This window comes from Chelonoidis abingdonii, chromosome 9 (genome assembly GCF_003597395.2).
Source record: "Chelonoidis abingdonii isolate Lonesome George chromosome 9, CheloAbing_2.0, whole genome shotgun sequence".
In the NCBI taxonomy this organism is placed as follows: domain Eukaryota; kingdom Metazoa; phylum Chordata; order Testudines; family Testudinidae; genus Chelonoidis; species Chelonoidis abingdonii.
The window spans coordinates 80535500-80553745 of record NC_133777.1 but is presented as its reverse complement, the minus strand read 5'-3'; the positions used below and the strand labels follow the sequence as shown (position 1 = coordinate 80553745).

At 44.5% G+C, this 18246-nt stretch overlaps 1 protein-coding gene across 4 annotated transcripts in view; it reads left to right on the top strand.

The window, feature by feature from the left end:
- The window catches only part of MEGF11 (multiple EGF like domains 11), a 394137-nt gene that overhangs the window by 139244 nt on the left and 236647 nt on the right, over positions 1 to 18246 (top strand). For all 4 annotated transcript variants that reach the window (XM_032766029.2, XM_032766028.2, XM_032766027.2 and 1 more), the window contains exon 6: positions 8145 to 8237. In XM_032766029.2, the coding sequence (XP_032621920.1) occupies positions 8145 to 8237 (93 nt within the window). The remainder of the gene's footprint in view (positions 1 to 8144; positions 8238 to 18246) is intronic.

Here is an 18246-nt window from a genome sequence, read left to right as displayed (position 1 = left end):
AACTTACCTGTAGAGGAAGTTCCTGAGGTGGAGGACCCGGTAATCAGTGTACTGTCGGCGGAGGCGCCAACTAGGGTGGCCCTCCCCTTCATTCATTCGATCCAGGCTAGAGCGGATACCATCTGGCAATCCCCAGCATCCATACCACTCACAGCCAGAGGGGTCAAATGGAAATACATGGTGCCCTCCAAAGGGTATGAGTACCTTTATGTACACCCCCCTCCCTGTTCATTGGTTGTACAGTCCGTCAATGGACGGGAGCGCCATGGCCAGCAAGCCCCTGCACCTAAATCAAGGGAGGCCAGGCGAATGGATCTATTAGGAAGAAAAATCTATTCCTTGGGAGGCCTCCAAGTCAGGATGGCGAACCAACAAGCCCTCTTGAGTACGTACAGCTATAACACCTGGGAGGCAGTAGGGAAGTTTACAGAGCTCATCCCACAGGACTCCTGCCAGGAATTCACAGCACTCCTGGAGGAAGGGAAGAAAGTTGTGCGGACCTCCCTCCAGGCCTCGCTGGATGCCGCCGATTCGGCAGCTAGAACAGTCGCCTCTGGAATCGCCATGCGATGTATATCATGGCTGCAAGTGTCAGGCCTGCCACCTGATCTGCAGCAGACTATACAAGAGTTACCTTTTGATGGCTGGGGCCTGTTTTCACAGAAGACGGACCCTGGGCTACAGAGTCTAAAAGACAATCGCGTAATTATGCGTTCGCTAGGAATGCATACGCCACAAACTCAAAGACGGTCTTTCTGGCCCCAAGCTCAGCGCTCCTACCCCCTGCCTCGGCCAAGGCAAGACTTCCCCAGAAGGCGAGGTCGTACCAATCGCAGACGTCAGTCTGGGCCTCAAGGGGGTAATAATTCCAGTTCCACCAAGCCACCAGCAGGACCGAAACCAAACTTTTGAGGGTGCACCCGAGAGCAGTGTACCAATGGCCTCCCAGGATCCTTTTCAGTTCTACAACAGCCTTGCCCCATTTCTCCCTTGTGGTCCCAACTAACCTCAGACCGTTGGGTCCTATGCACGGTGGAGTTTGGTTACCATCTTCAGTATATTTCAAACCCCCTCCCCCAATTCCCCTCCTCGTCCCTCTTCAGGGACCCCTCTCACAAGCAACTCCTTTTGCAGGAGGTTTGGAGGCTCCTTGCAATGGGAGCTATAGAGGAGGTTCAGGAAGAGTTAAGAGGCAAGGGGTTCTATTCCAGATATTTCCTAATCCCCAAGGCAAAAGGAGGCCTCTGGCCTATCCTGGACCTGCGAGGACTGAACAAATTCATGAAAAAGTTCAAGTTCCGCATGGTATCCCTGGGAACCATCATCCATTCCCTGGATCCTGGAGATTGGTACGCCGCTCTCGACATGAAGGACGCATATTTCCACATCGCTATTTACCCCCCGCACAGACGGTATCTACGCTTTGTGATGAATCGTCAACATTACCAGTTTACGGTCCTTCCCTTTGGTCTCTCGTCGGCCCCTCGGGTATTCATGAAGTGTATGGCGGTAGTCACCGCCTCCCTCCGCCATCGTCGAATACATGTCTTTCCATACCTCGACGACTGGCTTATTCAAGGGACCTCCAAGGTACAGGTCACCACTCATGTGAGCGTCATCAAGGACCTACTCACCTGTCTAGGCCTGATAATCAGTTTGGAAAAATCCACTTTGGTGCCTACGCAGAGAATAGAATTCATAGGCGCCACGCTGGACTCCAATCTTGTAACGGCCAGCTTGCCTCCATCTCGGTTTCAGGCTGTAGTCTCCCTTCTACAAAGACTACAAAGCTTCCCAACAACCTCTGCCCACACTTGCCTTGGCCTCCTCGGTCACATGGCTGCGTGCACTTTCGTCACAAAGCACGCCAGACTGCACATGCGTCCTCTTCAAACTTGGCTCGCCTCAATCTATCGTCCGCGCAGGGACGCCATAGACATGATACTCACAGTTCCATCGAGCATTCTGGGCTCCCTTGACTGGTTGCTGACACCATCCCTGGTGTGTACGGGTCAACTGTTCCATCCACCGCAGCCCTCTACATCCCTAACAACGGACGCCTCATCTCTCGGCTGGGGGTGCTCACTTAGGGCACCTTCACACTCAAGGCCTTTGGTCCTCTCAGAAATTGGCACTTCACATCAATGTCTGCAAACTGAGAGCGGTCTGACTGGCGTGCCAAACGTTCCAGCGTCATCTACAGGGTCATTGTGTTGCAGTGTTCACAGACAACACAATGGCCATGTATTACATAAATAAGCAGGGAGGGACGTGATCTTCCCCCCTTTTGTCAAGAGGCCGATGCAACTGTGGGACTTCTGCATAGCCCACTCAATAGACCTGGTAGCCTCCTTTCTCCCGGGAGTCCAGAACTCTCTCGCGGATCACCTGAGCAGGTCCTTCCTGTCCCACGAATGGTCCATCCGTCAGGACATTCTCCATTCTGTATTCTGGAAGTGGGGCTTTCCCCAGATAGACCTCTTGGCCTCCTGAGAGAACAGGAAATGCCAGGTGTTCTGCTCCCTGCAGGATCGCTCCCCAGGCTCCCTCTCGGACGCATTCCTAATTCCCTGGAAAGGTCACCTATTTTATGCCTTCCCACCTTTTCCCCTCGTCCACGGAGTTCTACTCAAACTCCGCAGGGACAGAGTCCAGCTAATACTGATCACTCCGGCATGGCCGAGACAGCACTGGTACACCCTGCTGCTCGACCTCTCTCTGGCAGACCTGATACCTCTGCCATTCTGCCTGGACCTCATAACTCAGGACTTTGGCAGGCTTCACCACCCGGACCTGCAGTCCCTCCATCTGACAGCATGGCTGCTGTGTGGTTGAGCCAATCTGAATTGCGTTGTTCCACCTCTGTGCAACAGGTGCTACTGGGAAGCAGAAAGCCTTCCACATGGGCAACATATCTCGCCAAGTGGAAGCGCTTCTCCCACTGGTGCGCCCAGCATGACTTTATTCCCGAAGGTGTATCGGTCCCCATTATCTTGGACTACTTATGGTCCCTGAAGGAGCAGGACCTGGCGATCTCTTCTATAAGGGTGCACTTGCAGCTATTTCCACCTTCCATCCTGGGGAAACTGGCAGTTCATTCTTCTCTCACCCCATAGTCTCCAGATTCCTCAAGGGCTTGGAGTGGGTCTACCCTCAGGTCAAGCGCCCCTCCCCTACCTGGGATCTCAACCTCATATTACCTAGGCTCATGGGCCCCCCCTTTGAGCTTTTAGCCACATGCTTGCTGCTGTACCTGTCCTGGAAGACAGGCTTCCTCGTCGCTATCACCTCAGCTAGACGAGTATCGGAACTTCGTGCTTTGTTGGTGGATCCTCCGTATACAGTATTCCACAAGGACAAGGTACAGCTGCGACCGCACCCAGCATTCCTTCCTAAGGTGGTCTCTGCCTTCCATATTAATCAAGACATCTTTCTACCAGTCTTTTTCCCGAAGCTGCACTCATCGCTCCGGGAACAGCAGCTGCATACCCTGGATGTCCGCCGGGCCCTCGCCTTTTACATCCAGAGGACCAAACCTTTCAGACGTTCACCTCAGCTATTTGTAGCCGTCACAGAGCGCATGAAGGGCATGCCAGTCTCTTCCCAACGGATCTCATCTTTGGTGATGTCCTGCATCCGGACATGCTACGACTTGGCCCACATTCCGACTGGCCATCTCACCGCCCACTCTACTCGGGCTCAAGCCTCATCTGCCGCTTTCCTGGCCCATGTTCCCATCCAGGAAATATGTCGCGTGGCTACCTGGTCTTCCATCCACACCTTTGCATCACACTATGCATTGGTCCAGCAGTCCAGAGACGATGCTGCCTTTGGCTCAGCGGTCTTACATTCCGCATCGTCTCGCTCCGACCCCACCGCCTAGGTAATGCTTGTGAATCACCTAACTGGAATGGATATGAGCAAGCACTCTAAGAAGAAAAGACTGTTACTCACCTTTGTAACTGTTGTTCTTCGAGATGTGTTGCTCATATCCATTCCAAACCCGCCCTCTTTCCCCACTGTCAGAGTAGCCGGCAAGAAGGAACTGAGGAGCGGAGGGGCCAGCAGGGGTATATATCCTGCACCATAGCGGCGCCATTCCAGGGGGCGACCTGCCGGCCCACCGAGCGTTGCTAGGGTAAAAATCTCCGACAAACGTGCACGCGGCACATGCACACCTAACTGGAATGGATATGAGCAACACATCTCGAAGAACAACAGTTGCAAAAGTGAGTAACTGTCTTTTCTCCCACAATATACTGGCAAAGAATCGTAAAGTGACTCAGCTTCCTGCAGCACAAAGAGCCAGGGCATGTGCCCCTGGAAGTCCTAGCGCCACACGGAGAGCAGGGTACAAATGAGGAGACAGTAATTCAGGTAGGGCTTTCTAATGTGGCTGCTCACTCCCAGGCCAGGCTAACCCAGGTGCTGATCACCCAAGTTAATTCTTCAGTGAGGACATACTTTAAGCAGCAGAGATGCCCACCCATAGCATGGTGCCATGCAAGATAAATACACTGTTGTATTTCCAAACCTCCACAGCCAGGAGACCTGGATGATCTTTCAGGTTATCAGACAAAACACTAAATTTTTCTATTCAACTATTTAGTATCTGGAGCCCAACATTACTACAGCAATTAAAAATAAACACTAAAGTTAGAGAAAGCTGAATAACAATGCAAAGGCTGGGAAGAATTTAATTTGTAGGTCTATTTCACTGAGGAATGACCTTATGTGCGGAGTGAATCAGTGTTTGTAATTATAAAGTGAGTAAGTGATAAGTATCAAATGAATTGTTTCAGAACTCCCTTTGTTGACTTTATTCCATGATTAGAAGCAGTTGCTGTGTTACCTTGAATATGGTGAAATACTCGTGCTAAACGCATTGCTACAAAGTTGGCATTTTGGCAGGACTTTGATGTAGGTCATTTTATTACCAGGCTGAATCAAACTACAAACTGATCTGATACTCATGCCAAGAATGCTAATAATAAACTGATCAATGAGGTGCTGGATTATTCAAAAGAAGGTGATCCGGGGGAAAATGCAAACATAAAATCACTGGAATTTCAAGCGTTGAAGTGTCAGCCTTTGTGCTGGGAGGGATTATATTACTTGCATTAGTGCAAGTTTTCTTCGTTCCAGGGTGTGCTAGCTGTGTCAAACAGGACGGTGTCAGAACACACGCACTCATCTTTATTTTTCTTGACCTTTCCGTGCAAGTGATTTTTATAGTTCCATTAACTAGTAAGATCATTTGAAAACCACAGTACAAAGTTTATTATGAAGAGTGCCCTGGGGTCCATTGTATCTTATAATGTGGAATGTTAATAGAATGAAAAATTAAATTAAATTCTAAAGATTATAGCAAGACAAGACTTCCCATTTTATATGGGAGAATTTGAAATTTTTACTTGCAATGGTAATATTTTGGAGTAATGCCCTACTCTGACCTTTTATATGGATGCTATAGATCTGATTGAGATCAAAGACAATAACAGCATTCCTGATTATACCCATCCTAGAATAAATTGGCTTATGTCAAACTAGCCTTCCACTTAAGGCAGAGGCTTTCTGTACCTTTTACACACAGGGCCAATCAGAAGTAATTCCATTGATTTAAATGGCTTTACTTCAGTAAGGTTAGAATTGGGGCTCTGCCTTATTCATTTAACACGTTCTGTTCTGTCTTGGGCAGGTCCTTGTGTAAAAAGACAAACTGGGTCAAACCAATTCAGAAAGTTGGTGGCCTCCAAAAGGGAAAGCTAGGCACTGGGTTGTGGGGTAGTATGAATAGTCCTGCAAACCTGCGGATATCTGCTTTGTGTCTGTGGAATCGGATGCGGATCTCCACAGACGACGTTTGCGGAATGCGGGTTGGAAGCGGATAGAAATTGTGCAGGTCTCTAGGCATGAGTCTCAGTTGAACTTTTGTTTTCATTCCTTTTGGACTTCCAACAAAGGCTAAGATGTGCCTAACTTTACCAGTAAGTGGGATGGGGTGTTCACCGATGGAAAAAGCAGATTTTGCCCATTGTGTTTTCATGTCAAATTTTTTTTGTCATAGTGAAAAACGTATCTTTCACATTTTCACAGAATGGTGAAAATAAGACTTTTTGTGCAGCTCTCATGCAGGATGCAAGCTTCTTTTGTGCTGTGTAACAGTAGATGTCTATTTAAGGCCTGTAATATATCACTTTCTCTACCTAGCAGACATCTGTTTGAGGCATAAAATATGCTACAATATGCTTCTATGTCTGTTGCCATTTAAGTTTAAATAATAGACCAGTAATACACTGAAAATGCCAGTCAGTTTCACATACTGCTTAGGTGACAGAAATCCTTATGTGGAAGGGAACAGAAATGTCTCGTGGTCAGCCTGCTGCCTCACAATGTATGCCTTAGCCAGGAGCTAAAATAATTACCCAGTTTAAAAAAAAAGGTGCTGCACAGATTTATAGAAAGAAGATGACCTGCTGTTTAAAATACAAATAAAGAGAACAGAAAGATCTTGGACTCTTTTGGTCTAGATTCTCTCCTGTACAGCAGTGTAAATCATGAGTGGGGGGTTGCTTGAAGTCAAAGGGCTAATACTGGCGTCAGTGGGAACAGAATCAGCTTCTAGGCTAGAACTAGGCATGGCATGTGCAAATGCTGTTCAGAGTACTCTCAACAGCTCTTCCAGCATACTGAGCCTTTATATTGACCTGTAACTCCACTGCTGGTCCACACTCGATCTCCTCCTGAGTGTAGATTACCAACTGTCCTGAAATGTCTTTGCTAAACTATGTGGTGGCTCACATTTCTGTATGAATGAATCTCCATTTCTCTCTTGCCCTGGCATGGATTTGATCCCATGCTTACAGTCCAAAAGAATGCATACCTGTCTTTGGAAACCCTTATGGAAATAAAATAAATGCACAAAATAGGGTAGGATAATTAGAGCCTAGAGCATTAGTGATCAATATTTCATACTCCCTGCAATCCTGTTCAAACAAGAGATATGAAATACGAATGAATTACAGTTTTGACACACACAGAACCCACAAAGGAAACAAGCTGATAGAGAGAAATCCTGTAGTCTTTACAGTCAAGCAAAATTTCCATTGATGTTAATGCATGATTTGACTGGCTGAGGTCTAGAAGTTTTGTCCCATAGTTAAGATTATCGGAAAACCGCTTACCAGTTGGAGCTGGAGAAACTCTTGAGTGTGAAATCTGAACAGTGTCCCTGATGATCCAAACCCAGAATTTTCAGAGGAATGGCCACCTAGGGTTTAATACCAACTTGTGCTGAAACATGGCTGCAGAGATCCTAGCTGCTATTCAGAACAGGCTGGCAAATAAGAGAGCCCTGTTGTCAGCGTTTGAACACATGCCTAATTTGTGGGGATCCTAAGTAGTGATCACAGAGTGATTTCCCCTCAAAGCACCTAGCTTGGCCACTGTTGGAAGACAGGATACTGGGCTAGATGGACCATTGGTCTGACCCAGTATGATCATTCTTATGTTCACATGATGGCTGTTCAGTGGCTAAAGTGAAAAGAGTTTGATCACAGCGGGTATCCCAAAAAGATACTTTCAGAGTCAGTCCTCATAAGGGCCTTGTTTTAAAAACCACTGAGCTCTGGACATTTTAGTTATGGAAAACCTGATGCCCTTGAAAAGACAAGGGTACAACTGCAGCACTATGTGTAAAATTATTTCTTTTCCTCAGTCTATTTTGATAAATTTTGTTTTGGATCTTAATACATATTAACACCGAGGTCTTTTTTTCCTTATGAGCTGTAACACTTTTGTCTGATTGTGTTATAAAAAGCTCGCATTCTTGAATTACAGTCATAAGGGTCAATTCGGTAAAGGTTTTATTTATTACAAAGTAATAATTGCTACACAAAGTAATTACTGGTGACAGGGTTTTTTTCATTACAAAAAGTCAGATTGGAATACGAGATTTTTAATGTCTATCAAGAGACACCTGTATGGTTACTTTAATAATCTAGTATTAATTAAAATCTGCAAGTAGTGCTTTTGTTGTTTTTTTTTTTTAAAGAAAATATTGACCTTTATGATGCAATTTAAGTGTTGGGCTTACCAATCATTTCACACATTTGACAATACCATGTGGCGTTTCTCCTTCACAGCTCTCTGCACAGAAGAGTGTGTGCATGGAAGATGTGTATCTCCAGATACCTGTCATTGTGAACCAGGCTGGGGAGGCATTGACTGCTCCAGTGGTGAGTAGAGGCCCAATAAAAAATATGGGTATATTAAAGACACACACAGTTTTTAAAAACAAGTCTGAATGAAATCTGTGGCTTAGGACACAGTTACTTTAAATAGAAAATGAGAAACATCAGTCTGGTTATTTTGCAACAGTTAATTAATTTGGGCAGTCGCTCCTGCCCTGCTAATAAAGGGGTAATGACTTTAATTTTCTTTGTTCTTGTCTTTATAAAGCTTTATTAAATGCAGTGGAAGACATTTTTAAACTCTTATTTCCTGTTCGTCAAACATTAATGATAGATGCTCATACAAGACTGTCTCTGAAGTGAAAGTGCTTTGCCTCATGTTTTAGCCACACCAAAGTCTTCATCAAAACACTTCCTGTGGTGGACATGGGTTCTGGATGAAATCCTGGACCTATGGAAGCCAGTGGGAGTTTTGCCATTGACTTCAGTGGAGCCAAGATTTCACCTCCTGATTCTAAGCTTGCGCCCTTGTCTTTTATCCAAAATGCAGGAATGGATGATGGTAGCTGGTAGGTGTTGTGCTCATTTTAGATATTTTCATTAGAAGATTCATTTATACTTTAAGGCTCAAGAGTCTTTCAGTTGGAGAAGTTACATATGTCAGAGCTATTCTTAGTAAAAATAGGTTTCTGCCCACGTGATCAGTTCATGCTAGAATGAAACTGCTAGTGTTATTTCCAGAGTAAACATTGGAGAGTTATGCAACATAGGCTCAGCCATTACCGGCCTAATGGGAATAAGTTTACATGAAGGCTCTTTGTGAGGCAGGCAACTACGTAAGGCTGCATCATTCTAGAAAGATGCTGCAAGTCAAAGACTGAATGGTTTAGTTCTTCCTCCCACCACTTTCCCAAATTGATTGGAAGCTGGAAAAAGACACATTCTTACCAAGCATCAAGATAATAGACAAGGTAACTGTAGAGAGAGACAAGTTAGAGATACTGACAGGCTCAAAGGGCAGTAGCAGTTAAAAATAGTTCCTGAGATTTTATCATGTTGCCTGAAGCCAACGGGATGGAATTTTGTCTGGCCAAGGACATCATGAATGTTCTGTCTTCAACTTTCGCAGTGTCTCTCCAATTATGGGAGCAGGGGCAGTTGTGGAATGGGAGAGAGTAGGAAGTTCATGAGGATGTAAGGATTCACTCTGTTTAGGGGATGGGAGGACCTCTAAGTCTTCTCCACTGGGGAAGAAGAATCAGAAAGGCAGCATAAAATATTGAGTAGCTATTTCTGGTAACATTTTTTTAAAGCCCTTGGGAAAAAGAACTCCTTCAATTATGAAATATTGCCCAGAATCTCAATAACAAATTCTACCCTTTGATATTTTAAAAAAATAATGCCTTTGTCCCTAGTCATTTGGTATGTGTGCTGTGTATAGATAAGCACTTCACTTACGGATGTAGAGATGTTAAAATAACAAAGCTGGGATGGGAAAAAACCTTGTAATAAAGTACATAAAGAGCAATAAAAGCTCCATTCTGTGTAATAATAAACAGTAAAAGATAAGATGTCAACATGGAGATGGGTCTCTGGAATAAAACTTCCCAGTGTCTCTTATTTAATTGTACTAATCTTGCAAGTGAAGATAGAAAGAAAAAGGGGTTTCTCCGATATTGAATATTTAGCTTTTTAAAGTAATTAGGAATATTAAAGCACTGACAATGATTGAGAGAGAAACATTATTCATAACTTTTTATTTCCGCACCGGGCAGCGATCCAGTATATTTCATTTATGAGGTTTCAGCTGTGAAGAGAGGCGAGTTAGCCAATTCTTAAATTAAATATGCCCTGTTAACTTTTATAAATGATATTCCTAGGATTAGCCTCAAACTGTAAGCTTTCATTTTATTAATAGAATTACTGTATTCACTGGACTATAGTGTCCATTGTGTCTCGTATCATTTGTAATATGTAGTGCAACAGGCATTCTTGTCTTTAAAGCTGATTCAACAAGCACTTACTGCTACCAAGCATAGTGCTTATTACTGTGAATGGTCCCATGGATGTCAGGTATTACTGACTTCCATGGAGCTACTTGCAGTACAAAGTGTTGTGCTTGGTGGTTAGTGATTTGAAGACTGGACCCTTAGCCCTAAGGGGCTTTGATTTTGTTTAAATGCACACGTACACAGTAGATTTTGATTCTATATAGTACACAAAGAGTCACAAAGAGCTTTGTTATAATGAGTTATGTGCTGGTAACTTAGAGCAAGTCAAATGCCGGTGACTCAAGAAGCTTTCTGAGGATGAAATTAACTTCTGGTGAGCTGAGTGAGAGAGTTAGTGAGACCGAGCCTGACCCAAAATAACTAAGAGCCTGGTTGTTATAGTCCTCACCTTGGTTGTGGAAGAACTAGGTTCAAATCTCTACTCTGAATAAGGTAGAGCAGCAGCTTGCATCCTATTTGGCTATTCTGGGATGGGTCTCTCTCCATCTTTCCTGTTGGAACTGTACCACTTTTATATAAAAAAAATAAGTATTTAGTATGGCAGGTACTTGAACCTGGGTGTCTCCCTTCCCAGGTGAGTGCCCTGGCCACTAGTCTACTGAGGGAGATGGGGGTCTCTTGGTTTTGGCCTGATTCTGAATGGGAACATTTTTGACATCTTGAAAATATTTGTGGGATGGGACAGCGAGCGTAGCTCTGCTGGTATCTTTGTGGGCAAAGACAGTGGCCATTACGCCCTCAGCGCTGGATATCTTAACTGTTTTAGTAGGGGAGGGATTGCAGAGCAGATTACTTGAGTCACCGCTTACTTTCTGGGATCTTTTAACTGCTTCCTGGGCAGTCTCATTTAGGGTTAGAACCTATTTGGTACTGAGCACACTCCACTCCCATTTACTTCAGTAGGATTTGAGGCTGCTCAGCCTCTTACAGGAGAAACGACACTTCCTAGGCATGGATCCTGGCACCTGCCCAAAACCAAATACTGCACTATGGGTGAAATTCACCCCATGCTCAATGGTGCCATTTAAATCCTCAATATTGGACTGAAGCGGGACTTAGCTGGTGTATGGGCTTTCTGTTGGTGCTACACGTGGGTGAATTTCACTCTGCCAGGAAGGATTATGAGTTGAGGTGCTGACACTGAGCACAAATCTATGATCTTTTTGCTCATAGGTGAGACTCTCACGTTAAATTTAGATCATTACTGCTAGCAGTGTCAGTTGACTGGAATAGATACAGTTAATGTTTTTTAAATAGTTGCATCGATGGCTGTAATTACTCAGGCAGCTTCAGACGTTCATGCTGATAACTCATCTGGTAGGACAACATTCAACTTACGATTCTCTGCAACTTCCCCATGACTGATCATATTGCGTGTTAGAGTTCAACTGCTGCCAAGGTTAAAATAACTTTGGACGAATTGCTAAACAATTCCAACCTTCCCTCCCCCATATCCTGTGCCATATTCATCTCTGCATGCTTCTATACCTGTTTTACTGCATGCTGTCGTACATCTGTTGATGCCCGCAGGCCTAGCCTTGATTTCATACTATAAAGCTGCAATATATTACGATGTGATTACCATAACAATAAAAAGGGGAGTAATGAGGTATTAACTAAAGAAACTATTGAATAAAATGTTTTAAAGGTCTTGATGATGCTAAAAGAAAGAATTTAATTCATTAAAAGAAAAATCATTTAAAAACATCACTCTTGCCCCCCTTCCTTAAACTTGCTTTCTAAAGCTTGCTCATTTTGGCCATGCAATCTGCAATGTTGTTTTCAGATGCCAAGGAAGACAGCAAATGCTCCATGTGAACTTTCCTGATCACCTGTTCAATTATTTGAAAGCAATTAACTTTAAACAGCATGACATTGTGGCTTGGAGTTCTGGTAGGAAAGTGATTTGGTATTGGGGGTGTCACCATTCTGAATAATAGCCTTCCAGATTTGCAAGCATTTAGGCCCTGATCCAGGAAAGTACTTAGGCACATCCTTAATTTTAAGCAGATGAGTGACAATGGAACTTGAGGACCTGATCCAAAGCTCATTGAAGTCAGTGGCAAGACTCCTGTTGAATTGAACAGGCTTTGGGTCAGGCCCTTATATAAGTAAGACTTTTTTCTTTAATTAAAATATTGTAACTTATCAGGCCAGACTGTTGAAAGGAATTAATGGGGTGGGTATTTTTCATTTTGGGGAGCATTAACTTGCAGACCACACCCCCTTCTCCCAGCACCGGCACTGAGATTTATTTGCATGCGTGAAGAAGCCGACAGCGTAACTGGGGATGGGCGTGAGGCACACAGTTGAGATTGAGAGCTGACTTTCCCAAGAGTTTGGGTGCCAGGATCAGGGAATTTAAAGGGAGCAGGTAATAAATGAGGTTTTCAGTATGTTTTACTTTGTCAATTTGGGCAGCAAATATAGTACTCACCTAAATAGTTAGTTAATTTAGGGAGTGTTTGCATATTACTACCACAGGGCAGTGGGGGAATGCATTCTTCAGAATCTCTGTCTCTCAAACGAGGGGATATAACAGCCCTGACTTGTGACAGGTTGGTCAGCAATATATATACAGGTAGTTTAGTTTTCATCAGAATTTTTTTTATACAAACTGTCATTAGAGAGAGAACCTATTTCATCTTTATCTCTGTGTCAAAAAATAGCGAAGGTCATAACAGGCAAGTATAATATCTCAGCAAGATCACTTTTCAGGGTACAGCCCTGGAGCAGCTGGAACGCTTCAGTTCTGAGATTCGTGGATGAATGAGAATGGTAGCTGGTTTGCTAAATCTGGAGGTGGTTTGCTTGACTAACCATGAAAACAGTGGTAAAAATCAGAGGAGGAAAACGGGAGTATTTTAAAATGAGTCTGTGACATTTTCCAGGCTTGATATTTTGGGGACTCAAATGTTCATAAAAAGCTTTAGATAGTTTCTGCGTGGACAATAAAAGCTCTAGGGAACCCCTACTGATCTCTGAGTACAGGTCAAACTCAAATCAAGGCAGATTTCAAGGACTTTATCTGCTTGAGTCAAAAGTTCAGCACAGTTTTATCCTCAGCTTTTTAATGTAAGAGGGGATGTCTAGTGGAATAAGTGGTTGTGAGCTGTGCCACTCACATGACCTGAACTTTAAGGGGCACATCCTCGGCTAATGAAAATGGTCATAACTCCATTGAAGTCAGTTTACATCAGTCAAGGATCTGCCCCTGAAGGTTAACACACTTCCACAAAGGAATTTAGAAATTTCTTTTCATCTGAAGAAAATTTAAAATTGGCCCAAATAAACACATTTCTTGGGGGAGTGCTAGTTGTGGGCTCGCGTGGAAGATACCTGCCTATCTGTGCTTGCTGCTTTGTAGTCCAATAACATTGTCATTCCTTACTCCTGTTGGACTGAAGAATCTCTCTTGTGGGAGGAGCACCTGATGGAGTCTATTGATTACATGCTAGCCACAAAGAGCTCTGAAATCCAGTTCCTGTGCCCTTCAACTAGTTCATTTTCGCCACCTAGCTTGATTTAACAAAAGACTCTGAGAGTCTAAACCAGGAGTGGGCAAAATACGGCCCACGGGCCGGATGCGGCCCGTCTAACAGTTCTGTCCGGCCCGCCAGGTTCTTTGGCTGCCCCTTCGCGATCTCCGGGCCACTAAAAGTCTTTCAAAGCTCGGTCCAGTCTTGAGTGAAGTTGGGACTGATTGATACATGTGTGGAGTTTGCAGTTTTAACATGGTCTTTAGTGCAACCAGGTCCAACTTTTGACCGTGTTTTATTTTGGCTTGAATTGAAAATTAAATGTGAGGATTGCATCATGCAAATGGACGCAAATGCACATGGATCAGAACAGAAGCACGTGCTCAAATGAAGCCTTGCTGAACAGAAACCTACTGAAGAGCCTTCTTGGCCAACCTTTGTAGGCAAAGGAGCTTCCTGGAGTAATTAAGGAGCAGAATTGATTTTTTACTTTTTCAATCCCAACAATCTGCTCTTTCCTTAAAAGGACTTTTAAAAACACTCCAGTCCATCCAACCGCTGCCAAACTGGTATAATCACACAAAAGTTAACAGCTTGTGTTTATGTTTTTCCTCTGCTGGATGTTGGGCCCACGCAGCTGGGCCCATGTGCCCACTTTGTGTGTGTGTGTGTGTGTGTGTGTGTGTGTGTGTGTGTGTGTGTGTTACAGTGTCTCACTGCCAGCATAGGCCCAGCCTATGCAGGGCTCTCTGGGTCCAGAGAAATGAAGATGTAAACACAAGCCGCTTTTTAGTGCGGACAGGAGCACGTAGGGATATACCTGTATGGTTTTTAAACTTTGGCTGAATCAAACTGGCCTGATCTGGCCAGATCTATCATTTCTCCTTCCATGCCGCTCAGGGAATTCTGCCTAATAGATTTTTCTCGCTGTTAGTGGCTGGGGAATATTCTCCTCTTTGCAGCCTCTGTAACAGAGCCACATAAGAAATGCCACAATCTTTGTCGTGTTCAGGGCGAGATGCAAAACTCGTCTTTTGGTGTAGCCTTTCCCAGAGCCAATAGAAGATGGTAGCTGCTTGTGGTTTAAAAAAAATGAGTAGGATAAACCATTTAAGATTGTTTTTGAGAGAACTGGCTGTGCACCTTTATATGACTCATACGTTAGAAAGAGAGAGACCACGTTCCATCTAGCCCGGTACCAGCTGCTCTGGAAAGAGGCAGAATTCACATTCTCTGTGCACTCTGCCTTTTCACACCAAACGATGCTAGTCTTTGCATCCTTCCAACTGCCAGAGGACTTTCTTTTGAGTCCTGCTCCTTAAATCAGCTATTGGCATCTGTGATCAAGGGAGTGGCAAGAAGTTTTCTCCTAGCAACAGCAACCTTTCTTTGAGACTGCCCTCTTTGCTTTTGAAGAGTAGGTGCAGCTGATGGACCTGACCCCTCTTGGGCTCTGGAGGGGACTTCCTTGGATCCTAGCTCCCTTTGTTAGGGTCTGATCTGGCAGTGTGCTTAAACATGTACGTAGTCCCATTAAAGTCAGTAATGGAACTTCTTGAGTGCTTAAAGTTAGGCATGTGCTTAAGTCCCTTGCTGAATCACAGCCTAGGGAGCTAAAATGGGGCACCATAATGATGAAGCCCTCCCCTCTCCCGGCGCCTTTTTAATGAATAATACAAGGCAGTTCCTCCAGTGATTGACTAGCACTCTCAGGTTGTGCCAATCCGGAGAGGCCGGAGCTTGACTCCAAATATCCTGCATAACAGAGCACAACCAGCAGGTCAGTGAGCTGAACCTACCCGTTAATTTTAAAGAGTGATGTTATTCTAACTTAACAACAGCTGAAGTATGTGTGTTTGGGGGTAGGGGGTGGGAAGGCAGGTTGCTTACCAGGTCTGCAGTTGTATAATTAATACAGATTTCAAAATTGTAATATATTATTGGAATAATTCAATGCAATTATCTTAGGGTTACAAGAGTCGCTGCTTTTATGGGAGTAACTAGTTATTTCCATGTTTGGCTCCTTTGGTTAAGGAGGTGAGCTGGCAATGAGTTACGTGTTGAAGTGAGTATTCATGTATAATTTAGATAATCTTCTGGCAGTGGACTCCTGGTCTATTAAAAATCCTCTTTCTATTTGTATCCTGTCAGAGTGGCACCTGCTGGAACAGCTTTATGGTAACAGCTTGTACCATCCACGTGGCCTGGTGCCATGCCACCTTGTGCTCAGATCTTGTCAGCTCTCTCACGTGTTGAGGGGGGAATATGGGTAAAGAGTAAGCTGGGAGACCTCCAAGGAACATCTTGGTGCGTCAGGAAATACTGTGGTGATTCCGAAGGTCCCGCTGCCCCTTCAGAGTTAATATGGAAGCAAGGCCTCAGAATTGCACTAGAAGTTGTGCTTCTGGAGGTGCTGGATGGGAAACTCAAACTTGCCTAGGGAATATAGATGCCCAGTTCCCCTTTTATTTCTAATGGGAACTGTGTGTCTGACTCACACAGGTAACTTTGGACATTTCAGCCTCTCTCTTTTTGGTAAGACATAAATCAGAGACCCTAAGCTATGGCTAAATTGCAAAGTATGAATTAGTTTATGTTTGTAAAAATGCTTTGAAGGTGTACAGAATGTATAGTGAGTGATCATAAAATAAAATAAAATAAATCTCATGGCACTTTCCCTGGTAAATAGCATATATTACTCCAGGGGGAATACTGCACCAGAAAAATTAAAAATTCTGTGCACAATATTTTAAAATGCTGCATATTTTATTTGTCAACATAACACAGTATAATCATGCCAGTTTCAATTATTTTGGTAATCTATTTCAAAATACCTGTCAGCAGTATGTCTATAACAATACAGCCAACAAAAAAGATTCAGGAAATGTTTTTTGACAAATAGATTCCTTACTAGGCATATTAATACAGAATTTTGAGTAATAATTTTTTTAAACTACAATACAGAAATGTATTTCCTGAAGCAGTGCAAAGGCTTAAGGAAGTCGGGGGCACAAAAGAACTGAGGGAGAGGGAAGTAAATTGTTAGGTAGGAGCCTGGAAGTGAAGCTGGAGGGTTATTGGGTGTGGGTGGGAGAAATATGGAACAGTTTTTGAGGGGTGGGGGGAATGGGTTATTTTTGAGTTGAGTGGGGAGCTTCCCCCATGGAGACCCTGGCTGACCCCAGCCTCTCCCATTCAGTCAGGCACATGTGCTCTTGTCCCCATGTGTCCCTGTATGTTCCCTCCCTCATGTGTCCCTGCACCTCCACTCAGACACCCCTTCATCCCATCCACATGTGGCTCTGCACCCCTATCTCAGTCAGTCCTTGGCTCAATGCTGTCACACCCCTAGCTCTTGTGCCCTCACCCCAGTCTATCCTCTCCCACTAGCCCTTCTGAACCCCAGTCTGTGACCCCCCCCAGCAGCCCCATGTACCCTACTCTGTCCATCCCCCTCCATACCCCGTGTCTCCTCACTTGGCCCTGCAGGCAGGACACTGTGAGGAAAGCAGCTACTGCCCCCTCCTTCTCCACGGCTGGGAAGCCTAAAGCAGGGGCATAGCCAGCTGTAAGCCACATGGATTCTGGCCACTCAGCATGGTGGGCATTCTGTCCCATTCCATGGGAGTTTGGAGAGAGGTGTGACCTGAGCACTCTGGCTGATCCTCAGGTGGTGTAACAGCTACTAGGGGCTATTCTAGCACCACAAATGCCCCAGGAGTGGTGGTGTGGAAAGGTGAGGGAAAGACAACTCTGCTGTCTTCCTCATTTGCTGTTCCTGGGGATCTGGCCCAACTTTCCAAAGGGATCAAGGGACACTATTTCTCCACTTGGCTATTGTATTATTCTATGGACTGTGATTAAAGGTTACAGTAGGAAAGGAGAGATGAGAGGTTTTGCTCAGAGGACAGACTTGGAATTCACTTTAACTATTTTCCAGCAAATTTTACCTGCTGGAGGCCCAGTCATTCATCATCCGGCATTAGGTGCTTTGAGCAGATGGTTGCTTGAAAGTACAGAAAAGCTAATAGGATCCAACAGCAACCAAAGAGTGCTTGAGTTTCTAAACCCTAGGGTGAGAGCCTATAAATCGAGTGATTGTTCTGCTACTTTCCAGTAAATCTAAATTGTTTAAAATAGCTTCTCGTGACCTTGATACTAGCTCGAGCACTTGGTTAGAGATCAGCTTCTGCTGAATCACTATGAAGGATTTAGCTCTTCATTTAAAAAGTGTAATTCCACTGACCTCAGTGGAGTCACTCCTGATTTATGTTGAGGGAAAGGAGCACAGATTGAGTGACCTCAATCAAAATATTCTCAAAGAATGCATCCTAAAGACGTATCCCCGATGCCAGGAAAGGTGTGTGGGTGGGAAGTAAGGATTTAGGAATGCAGCCCTCCTTTGGCACCCCCCTTCTGGCTGGCTGGCTGGCTAACTGTAATTTCTTGCATACGTATGCAAAGAGGTCACAATGCTGCATTTCTACAAATAACAGCTAGACTCTTGACCCCTCCCATGTTTTTGCTGCTCTCCTAGCCTGGGCTTAGGTCTGTCTGTGAAGT